Source organism: Branchiostoma belcheri, unplaced genomic scaffold (genome assembly GCF_001625305.1).
Source record: "Branchiostoma belcheri isolate BF01 breed outbred unplaced genomic scaffold, Haploidv18h27 scaffold106, whole genome shotgun sequence".
Lineage (NCBI taxonomy): Eukaryota > Metazoa > Chordata > Leptocardii > Amphioxiformes > Branchiostomatidae > Branchiostoma > Branchiostoma belcheri.
This window is the reverse complement of record NW_017802447.1, coordinates 661,039-672,475: the sequence shown is the minus strand read 5'-3', so window position 1 is coordinate 672,475 and position 11,437 is coordinate 661,039. Positions and strand designations below refer to the sequence as shown.

The window sequence follows — 11,437 nt, the reverse complement described above, 5'->3', positions numbered from 1 at the left end:
CCAACCAACACACACACAACCAACCCTAGTTCCACCGACAGTGGCAGGAAGTCGCCAAAATACATGACAGCATCTTGACTTCCCGGGGAATCCCCTCTCCACAACCCCCGCCCCCACATCTGACATACTCCACTGTCTCAGCGTTTACCTTATACACCTTTCAAATGTAGCTCACCACGTGTGGAAGTGATGTAATACCTTCTTATCTTATTTATATGACCACCATTTCATTTCCTGACCGGCCGCAGGTTGTGTGCCTACCTGTACATGTATTGACTATTGACTTCCGGTCCGAATAACTGTCACCTCAAGAATGTCAACATGTGGTCATACTTGACAGACAAAGACAATGCTTTTCCGGCCATTGTTTATGCTACACGTGTCTGCATTCACTCACCCTTCTGTAATGGTATCCAAGCAGATGTAGAGTGCTTCACGCGTGTTTTACGGCATTTTCTACGTCTGCAAGCAGATGTAGAGTGCTTTGCGCGTTTTACAGCATTTTCTACGTCTCCAAGTAGATGTAGGGTGCTTTACGCGTTTTACAGCATTTTGTACGTATTTCTGAAACAATCACCACCACCCATCCCAATAGAAATGAGAAGTTGGGAGGGAGGATATAAAGTAACGTTTTCTGACCATTGTGTTTCTTTTTCTGGCATAGGGAGTTGTGTTTTAAACTTAAGAAACGGGGCAGGCAGAAAGCGTTACCATCCTATCTGCTTGGAGATTCCCATCCGGAGATTCCCGCCAAGCAGGAAAAACGTCAACCAATCAGCGTTGTCGAGTTTTCCACACCTCCCTCTCATTGGTCGAAAAAAAGGTAATTCCCAGAACCGTGGTTTCGAGGCGGGGAAAACCAGTACGGGGAAGTCAGTTTCGGGAAACCCCCAAAATTTCCGCATCGGAGGTGGACGTGCCTTGCTCCTTAATTTCTGACCAAGTTTGGACCTTGGGCGTGAACCGCGCAGGTGTGACGACACCCTTAAGAGCACCGGAACAAACAGGTATACTTCCGGAGAACAATAGGTGGCGCTTTAATTCTTAAGGGTTCAAAGGGCTATCTTTGCTATTCTTTACACTTCGGCCGCGTTGTTTGTTAACCACGACCGGGCGCTTTGGTCGGCAATTGTAGATGCCTGGCATTTTGCTAACTGGCGTTGAAACAACCAAACCCATGCATCTTAAAGGCATGGTTTGATGTACATGTCTTTGTATTGCAGCGTACAGGGCAAGGCGATATGTTTGTAAGCGGTGCGTGTCGCGCGCCTTGCCGGTAGTTGTTTTGCTAGCCCATTGATGGGCGGCCCGCACTATGTATGATACAACACTGTACAAGATAAGGACGCCATTAATGATGGTGCTGTGTTGTCGCTTCTCCCGCGCACATTTAATGCCTTGTGTGAGGTTTATCAATTTGGATTCTAGTTGGGGCCGTATGCCAAGTACAAGTACAAGTACATTGTATGCATTGTCAGCTATATGTTCAGGTCGTACGTACGTAGATAGGTGGGCGGGTGGGATTTTGTTCATCATGGAAATGACACTGAACAAAGAGATAGCTGGTTGTACTCTGTGTTACTTACTACATTTATTGCATTGTAGATTCTTTTCTCCTGCATACGCGCTCTAACATGTCTATCGTCCTGCCCTAGTCAGTCGGTGTATGTCAATTGGTGTATTGCATTGTCGTGCATTAACAATTGTTTATTTTGCATACGTGTCCAGTCCTGTACGGACAGGCACGGTGTGGTCATCATACGGGTTTCTCAGATGTCCGGAGCGAATTTGGTTCCCGAAATAATATCGATTTGGTTCCCTGCGCGCCGATCTCATTGGTGACCTTTGACCCGTCGGCAAGGCCCGCGAACGTGACGTATAGAAACCGTTTTACGCGGAACTGAGGAGGCCATCTCAGTATACCCTGCCTGCAGGCCGGGGGAGAACCGTTATGTAACCCGCTTGGGGGTCGCTATTGTTGGGAACGATACTTGAGAACCTTGTACAGGGTCAGGGTCAGCAGCATAGAGTCCGTTCATATTCGCCGTGCGTCTGCGATATAGGTTTTAATACGACAGCTAGTGTGGGTCATTCTTGTTACTGTCGTAGATGTGTCGTACAAACGTCCGAGGAACAGGTTATCGTATATCCTTCAATGTTGGTGGCTGGTTATGTCATATGTGCATAGCCTCCACGAAAATCGTACCAAAAATTTGAAGAAAAAAAAAGTCCCACACATCGTTGGTTCCCTTCAATAAGCAGGTGGAATCTCACAACTCTCCGGAATTTGTCAGTTCATCTGTCATTAATTTAGATTCCCCCTCCAAATCATATCAACATTTTTCCCAGGTGAATGTTTTCTGCTGCAGGTAGCATCAACCGGGGGTGGGTGGGAGAGGTATTAGTTCATGTCCATCTCAGGTCCACTCCGACAAGTGGCGAACCGTCCCCACCACAACTTCGCGTTCGTTCGGAAACATCCACGATGTCTCTCCGTAAATGACCAAATATGGTGTGGCCATCCAAATAAGGATGTCGTCGGTAAAGACCGGAAGGCAAACGAGCAGACGAAGAACAATGCCGCATACCCCATGTGTTAGTTTGTTGTGTCCTTCAGGCCCGGTCTTGGACGAACCACGGGAGCGAATTAGGAAGGGGGCGGGGTGAAGTCATGCATTATTTTGAGGCTGGTCGTTTGCGTGGGAAGGAACGTGTGTACCACTAAAAAAGTAAACGTTTGGGCAGAATTCGAGATATTCTCGTCCAAGCAGGACAGGTGTACGTGTGAGTCACAGTTCCAAACTTTTGACCGAGACTCCGTCTGCTGCCAAAGCCGAGAGTGAGTCATCCACCGCAGAGCTACACATTGAAGGTAATCCCTCGCTGTGTAGTGTGGTTGGAAACAATACGCAATGTGCATTTCTTGTGGCTGCTGGCGCGTGTGTAGGCAGTGTCCAGTAGCGTGGTGCTTGTAGCTTGTCCCCGTATCTGTACCACGGTGCGTGCGTGCGTGCGTGCGTGCGAGCGAGCGAGTGAGCGAGTGAGTGAGTGAGTGAGTGAGTGAGTGAGTGAGTGAGTGAGTGAGTGAGTGTGTGAGTGAGTGAGTGAGTGAGTGAGTGAGTGAGTGAGTGAGTGAGAGAGTGTGTGTGTGTGAGGCAGACAGAGAGGAGAGAGTGGAGGGAAGAAGAGAGAGATAGAGTATTGGGCAATATGAGTTGAGTACGCAAAGCTTGAGCATGCATAAGTTTGGGGATTGACTGAACTGCCGCGGGGTGTTCCTTTATAGCAATGGCGAGCCTGCAATGGCGGATATTTCTTGTTTTGTTTTTTTAAATAGATTGAACCGTAGATTTTCTCACTTCGTGCGACAAAGAATATATCCATGTGTTTTTGTCAGTGTTTTGAGGTGCTTTTTCAAGACGAGCGGTTCTGAGGCTGTGTGACAAAAGAGCGCGCTCTCGGGTCTTGTAATTTGTATGCACAACTTTCCGCCCAACGCATCTAGTTATGTGATCCCTGCCCATCCCTGGTTGCTAGGAAAGTATCAGTAAATGAGTTTTCTTTATCCCAGGCATGAACGGCGTCCTAATTGCACGAGTTTACGCTCAGGTTGCGCCAGAAATGTTAGAAAATTTGACGGCTCTGATGAGCTGAAAAGACGCGATCGTGCTATGGTAGCGCGTTACCGCGAAATCCTGCTCGGGCAGCGGGGCTACCTGCGCCCGCCTGCCCGCCAACTGCGCCGCGCCCGGTCCGGCCATGGTCACGAAAACCCCGTTGCCAAGCGTGGCCTTCTCACGTTGACTTGATTAAATCAAGCGAGCTGAGGTGTTATTGGCCTGAGGCACGGCATCCCCGGCCAGGGTTTCTCAGTTGAGGTCCCGGTGAAATTTTCCTGGAACTGTGTACATATATGGCGCTGACTTGGCGCGAGTTCAAGTCACCGCTACAAGCCCTCGCCCCACGCCGCCGCCGGCGTGTGTTGTCCATGTACTAGTAGATATAAACGTATCGTTGTTTCCCCTCTAGCTCAAGTAGCTTAAGGCTTCGGGAAAACAGTTTCTTAGAGTCCGTCCTGTCTACCATGCATTCTACTTCTAGGGCGCTTAAGTTGCTTCCGGGTCACAAACGCGTATAGTGTGTGAACCGCTGTACATGTAACATCAGAAGGCACCTGCGTTCGTCAGACACTGTACTAGTGCTTTGTGCAAACACACTACGGACCGACACAGGACCAGCGGCCCAGCGCAAAAAATAAGGTTACAGAGTACCTCCACCGTCTTTGGCCTTGTTTTGCTGCCATGCTCAAGTGCTTCTTGCTTTTTGTTAGCCACCAAAGTTGTGGGCTTTCAGGTGTGGTCACTCACTGTGTATTATATAGAATGAATCAAATCATAAATAGTACGGGGACAGTCCATTTTCTTCAGTTCAGTAGCTTTAAGTAATTCAATGCGTTTTAAGGACGGTTGGCTAAGTAGCAGGCACGGTCATATGCGTCTTAGGACTTTTTAGTCGTGGAATTTTCAGAGAGGGTGTAACAAAAAAAAACCGTTGGTCAGAATTAACGACGGCGTTTTCCGTCGCAAGGCAGCTGGATGTTGTATCACCATGATACGACTGGCCCAGGAATGTTATCAATTCGTTCAAAATGTCCAGACCGGTACCCTCATCTCAGGTCCATGATTTACGCTGAGATGATGTGAAAACACGTAGTTTCGCCTGAACTAAATATAGCGTTACACAATATGGCAGAAAGCCAGCACAGAGATAGCACACATTCTGGAATGAATGGCGGTGATCGTGTGAATCTCTCTCATGTGTGTGCATTTGAGGTAGCGTGGCCGTATGACAAGCCAACCATGTACTAGTGCATCCGACAGTCTAACTTACGAATTGAAATATCAGCCATCATTTATACTCCATATACAGCCATCACAATGTAAGAAACAGGAGGAGCCAGTAAAAACCCTACCGACCGGGTCAGTTGGTAGCGCCTATAACCCCCACTGTTAAAACAAGTTGTGCTTTCCAAAAATACACAAACTTGACATAAAACACGCTACTTCCCTTGCACAGACCTAAATGTGATGCTACAAGAACTTATAGTACAGAAGGCAAGATGCAAGATCCCGAAGTTTCTGAGAGGAAAATTTTACGTTAAAAGCTCACAGAGCTCACGTGCACACCATTGTTTGCTCATACCCACAGAGTAGTAGACAAAAGACCAGTGGACATTAGATGCTCGCAAAATTTTCGCCCCGCCCTTTTTTTTCCATAGTTTTCCCTGTGTTTGTAAAGACAGGTAGCTGTCAGTTATTTACGACTTAGCAACATGCCCCATACCCATACGGTCTAAGGAGAACAGTTGTATCATCGGCTGTATGGGCAACAGTAAAACGTCGTCTCTTCCTCAGTTCGTTTGTGCCAACAATACCGACCTAGCGTCCTCCCCAACATGTACGTATTGTTCTCCCTTACCTTGCTTTTATTTTTGAAAATTCGTAACAGCTCATCGACACTACGTCCCCGTACCAAAACAACCCTACAGGAAGCGTTCAATTTATTACTAAATATGGCAGATATTTGTGTTCACATTATGTTCACAAATACGAAAGAAAGAGGGAATAGTCGCGATCACAACACCATTGGTACTACCATATACTACGGTTGTTGTTGTAAAGAAACGCTAAAAGCGTTGAACATTAACCAGACTGTATAGCCTCTCTTAGTCCGGTTTTTAAGCCCCCGAACCCAGCATTACATCTAAATCACGCAGTACGTTATCGTTTCTACTCTGTACTGTGTGCATTTTAAGTTACAAGTTCTGTTTTTCCTCCGATGCACGGTTTTCGTGTGGTAGTCACGGCTAGCAAACATGGCCGTCCGTCTGAGGACGCGTCATGTTTTCCACGTTGCCAGCCATGGCGTGACGTGCCCCGGCTAGTGATATCACCAGACATCTATCCTTCCAAATTTACCATAGCAGTTTGCAGGTTATACTACATCACCGCGCATTCTTTTACAAACGCCTTTTTCGCAGGATTTACTACAACAAAGAACTTCTTTTCCGCGATTTTAGCCGAGTTGACCTAGTAAGCGTGGTGGCGGGAGTGGCGGGCGACTCGTCGTTTCTGTAACAGTCACGGTCTCGGGGAAGGGTTCCATTTACTTCAAATGTTTCTAAAGCGGCAGATTTTATATTTTTACGTTTCGGGGTTTGTTCCTGTGTTTTCTTGCTTGGTTTTTCTGTTTGATTCCCCATGTTTTGGACTAAAATTATTGACTTTTATTCTTCTTTAACAATTTGGTCCGGCAGGATAACATGTAGTTAGTGTGCACGGAGAGCTAGCTGGGCTGGGATCGAGAACGCTGCCTCTCTGTATAACACTTCTGCTGTTTTATGTAAACACCTCTTAATCTTCTGTTCATCAATTCTATAATTATAGAATTATTAAGCATGCCGAAACTGATACTGGTTATATTACTAATTATCACAAACGCTGTCCCAGGGGCATGGCCTCACGTCGTTTTCTTTTTAACATTATCGTCGACATTTTATCTAGACTATAGACTTTAAGAGAATTGTCCCAGTATACCGATGCAAAGTACAGACAGGAATTCTGTTTGGTCAACGGTTGAATCTAAGGACCACGCCTAAAGACTGACCACAACAGGTGGTCATCATTAGGTCACCAGAACAGGTTTGACTGTGCTGACACGCCATGTGACTTGAGTCATACATAGACACAGGTTTTCCCCACCCCCAGATTATTTTGAACAATCCGTACTAGATACACATAGAAACTGAAAATACATTCTCCTTAGATGTTGATTCCGAAGAATCCCGTGATGTAATTGTGCTACAACACAGCAACTCTTTGTTTTATACTCCTTTCCTTCCTACTAACGAAAGTCTTATTTGGTATTCTTTCAAACAAGAGTATTTTCCTCCTGTCGGATGACTGCAACCAACAACAACAACATTTCCTTCGTGACTCTCTCGTATTGCAGACGTTTTTTTTTCTATTCTCAAGCATGTGGAATACACTGAACACGGTTTCTTTTCTACCCAGGGAATTTTGTGGCCCGATGACGGTTTTTGAGGACACGGTGCCCAGCCCGGCGTACGCAGGCGACATGTCGGCCCAGGGAGAAGACCCGGGGCAGAAGTTACGGATGCGGCCGTGGCTGGAGCAGCAACTGGACACGGAGAAATACCACGGCTTCTGCTGGCTGGACAAGAAGGAGAGAAAATTCAAGGTATCGACATCATTTTGGTCTATGTTTGTCGTTATCAATTTCCGTGAAAAAAAATTTCTGTCGACTTTTTTTCGAAGACGACATGAACAACCCTCGTACCAAGTGTTATTCATCCCATGTTATCGTGAATATTTTTCGGAATGTTATTTCTTTGCTTTCCTTCATAGAAATTTATGATAAACACTTATTCTGCAGTTGAAAATATTGATGTGTTCACATAACAGATGTTATTTTTATAACTTCAAGAAAAACTAGAGAAGCTTGTTGCGCCGTTTTTTGTGTTCCAAAATATCAACTGAGACTGTTGTTTTGCATCCGTTGATATGCTAATGCCTATTACAAATTTACCATTTCGTTTGAATGCATTTCAATTCTTCCCCAATATCATATTTGTTCTCTCGTGTTTTAGATTTGTGAGTCTGTTAAGTTAAGTAACGATTGCTGTACTCAGTGAATTGTACTTCAACGCAATTCTTAAACATTTCGATCATATAAAGCTAGCGCACGTGTCCAGGTAACATACATGAACGAGCATACAACCCGCTCCACTAATGCCTTCTCGTGTGAAGTCTGCGAAGGTTTTTACCTCAAGATTTTCAATCTGCATACTTTACAGATGTTATGCTATTACATACGTGGCTCCATATTTACAAATATCCTTCTTAATCTGAAATATCGGACACATTTTCGGCGTGATCGCTGTTTTTGGTCGGAGCTATCGCGGTCGGATTTACGCTAACGCAAAACGGCAACTGCCTTTCCTCGGCACGGGCTGTTTACAAATCGGTTTGAAATATAGCAGTGCATCGTCATTTATGAAAAATAGCGATGTTTTTCGTTGAAATGACGTGGCTGGAATAACGTCGAAGGACTTTTCTTTTACCGTATTCGAAAACAGTAGAACAACTTATCGACGAAAATGAGCTATACCTGAGCGCGGTCAAACAAATCAGAACCACGATCACCAGATACAGAGACACGTCCATACTGTGATATTACCTTAACAATTTAGCCTTGTGATTGTAACCTAGGATACTTAAAAGTCTTGCAATTTCCCATGTGCAATTGCACCTCTGTTGAAATTGCAATTTTCATGTTTTCAAACCATAAAAAAAGCCGTCGATAGATTCCCCATGTTTTGTTTCAATCTTGCTCAATACATTGCTACTTTGCTTCGCTATTTGTGCCGTTTAGACATATTAGAACGATTTTAACTCATGAAGTACCTTGTGTGCACTGTGTTCTCCTAGGTACCATGGATCCACGCTTCCAGCCAGCACTTCAACCACATGAAGCACTCAGCAGTCTTCAAGGCTTGGGCTGTTCATACAGGTGTGTAACTATTCAATCACTAGGAGGAGAAGTTATTGTGTTTGATTAATGATGTTTGTAAAAAGTAAGAAAGAATGACATGCTCCTTTTGAGTAGATGCCACGATCTTTTACACTCCTTCTATATTAGACACAAACGACCGTTGATAATATATACAACAATCATCGGAAAGATAGGAATCAAAAGAAGGTAGACAACTGTTGTTTAGTCATCCTGTTTTCCCTGTCTATTACATCGTTTCTAAGAGGTTAACAGTTGCAAATAAATGCCCAAAGACTAATTGCAAGTGCATGTAACACGGGCATCGGTGATGTTAAAAACTAGTTTCCATGGTATACTTAAAACTACATTTTAAATGTGCCCACAGGTCGGTTCGACCCTGAGAAGTCTGAGGTGCCGTATGAGAAGGTGAGTCTGTGGAAAACGTGGAAGGCGAATTTCCGCTGCGCGCTCAACTCCCTGCCGGACGTGGTGGAGCTCCGCGCCGAGAACTGCAAGGCGAAGGGCGAGGCGGCCTACAAGGTCTACAGGATCGTGGACAGGAAACCGAAGCGCAGGAAATCCAGAGGTAGGGAAGAAAAGAGAGAGAACTAGCTGGTCTGTTGTGCAGACTTTTCTAGCGTCCTGGGTTTGCGGCGGTATAAACGTATTGGCCGATACAGCCCTCCCCTCGATGCAGCCCTTCCCCGTAACAGCTCTATTTTAACAACGAAAAACAAGAAAGTACTCGCCCATAGAAACAAACGCAGGTCGCTAGTCTACACAAGATGTACGTAAGAAGTGATACAGAAATACACGAGTACCTTATAATGCACTTGTCACGTGTGTCGCACGACAGGTTTACGACAGTACAGTCCTGGATCTGTCGTACAAACGGCGTCGGGCAGCGGGGAAAAGATGTGGTAGATCCTTGTCAGCGGTAAATTCTGACCTGATGACCGTACGACAGAAAGCCTCTCATACCAGAAAAGATAGAATATCTAAAAACAGCTTCATATCTTTGAGTAACTTAGCTCAGAACCTTGGTCATCTCACGAAATATTCGTATGGAATGCGTTTTTGTGGCATAAAAGCTTAGTATATTTCTTGCGAATTTTGTAGCCTTCGCTTCATGTTAAATGATTTGTATTGTGCTGAAATCCCTTTACTACTGCAATGTCACTATACAACAAGACGAGCCAGTTGTTGGCGAGAGGTTTAAGAAAGAATTTGGTATACATGCAAGAAAGTCTTCTGAGAGAGCAACCAAAAATTCGATTCTAAATGACGCCATTTTGTAACCGCCATGTTGTTTTTCCTTTTTTCCCGTCTGACAGGCTCCCAGTCTCACACATCGCCCCCGCCCGTGAGCCACAAAACCGGGAGAGTCGTGAAGAAGAGATCTGCTCCCATAAAAGTGGGTATTTTTCCCGCATGTGCTGTCCAATTACTTTAAACCAGTATTTAAAACAATTCTGTTAAGCAATGTTGTGTTTTTTAAAGTCCAACTGCATTTGCGTAGTCTCGTACAGTATCTGAAATATCATCGAGGAAAATGCGACCATAGAATCGAATATAATCTTGTTCCTTGTACGATGTTTCTTATGAACGGAAGTACAATAGAAGTTCTAAAATTACACCGTAGACCTCAAGATCACAACCAAAACTACCTGATCATTTGAAGAATGTATGGTAAGCACTTACCTGTACCAAGTTTTGCCTGTATGTATGGGCATCAATAAACTGCAGTGAAATCTTTTGATTAGTTATTGCACTTTGGTCGGTATTGAACTGGGATTAGCATAAAGAAAAACATGAAAACCTATCCACGACTCGGAGTGTGCATCATGAACTTTGTAGTACATTTACCGTGTTATAGCTCATTCTTGTTTTGACTGTGTTATCCTGTATTTGTATATTTCGAACAAAGTACTGGTAATAACCTAACACGAGCGGACTATTTACCCTTACTTGCATCTGTCCAACTGTTTGGCAGAAATGAAACATGTATAAGTTTGGAAGGGATGACAATACAAAATCATGGCAGTACAATATCGCATGTTATTTGCAACTTTGGTACGTTACTACTTACATGTACTAGGCTATGAGAGTGCTTGTAACTGTAAGGTCCGGTGCTTCTGACAGCTTTAGAAATTTGGTAGCATTATGAGGAGTTAGCGGTGGTTCAAACAGTCTTATTATTTAGCCTTCCCCTTGTAGCAATATTGAAGAATTGGGCAACATTGAGGATAACTCAGAAGAAGACATGGGAGGGGCGACAGTGTTCAAAGTACGCATACATGTCACCTTGTGCAGACTGTGTCCCCCAAAATGTTTCCAATACACACACACGCACGCACGCACGCACGCAAAAAGCACGCAAGCACGCACACCCACGTTCATTTCAAAGTTGTATTGTCACTAACTGAGTCTATTCTGATTCTACTCTCGGAAGAAGAAAGTACGAATGTACGATTTTTTTTTCTAGTCAGTCAAACTCACGCATTTTTTCTTTCTTATTCCTATATCAATAGCCTGGTATCCTGCTATTTTAGCTCCTGTTGCTCTTTTTGCGGGTAGCGACCGTTTGAGGACCTAGACCTAAAGGGCATGTAAAACCAGGCTAGGCTAATATTTCGAGTAATACGTACATTGTTAAGACTGAATACCAATTAACTACTATATGAAATAGACTCGTAGACCCCACGGTCTCTATATGAAACCCGTTTCGTGAGAAACAAATCCTTGCTTTTAAAAAGTGTCGCCAAGCCTCTGAACTCTGTGGTCTAGGGGGCAAAGTAAAGTTGGCTAAGAAATCACGTGATGATTTTTTCCAGGAACAAGCAGGTAGGTTAGGTGAGCACCT

General features: G+C 44.5%; 2 protein-coding genes across 3 annotated transcripts in view; one reads left to right on the top strand and one right to left on the bottom strand.

The window, feature by feature from the left end:
• LOC109478086 overlaps positions 1–3,761 on the bottom strand; it is a 17,048-nt gene extending 13,287 nt beyond the window's left edge. The window contains exon 1 of the mRNA XM_019779561.1: positions 3,687–3,761. Coding sequence (XP_019635120.1) covers positions 3,687–3,761 — 75 coding nt within the window. The remainder of the gene's footprint in view (positions 1–3,686) is intronic.
• The window catches only part of LOC109478712 (interferon regulatory factor 2-like), a 22,412-nt gene continuing 11,874 nt past the window's right edge, over positions 900–11,437 (top strand). Inside the window, exons 1-5 of one of the 2 annotated variants that reach the window (XM_019780435.1) lie at positions 900–1,007; positions 7,074–7,260; positions 8,511–8,592; positions 8,960–9,160; positions 9,909–9,988. In XM_019780435.1, the coding sequence (XP_019635994.1) occupies positions 7,090–7,260; positions 8,511–8,592; positions 8,960–9,160; positions 9,909–9,988 (534 nt within the window). In that variant the 5' untranslated portion in view covers positions 900–1,007; positions 7,074–7,089. Of the gene's footprint in view, positions 1,008–2,528; positions 2,873–7,073; positions 7,261–8,510; positions 8,593–8,959; positions 9,161–9,908; positions 9,989–11,437 lie in introns of those variants that run through there. The other variant, XM_019780426.1, reaches the window with a different exon arrangement.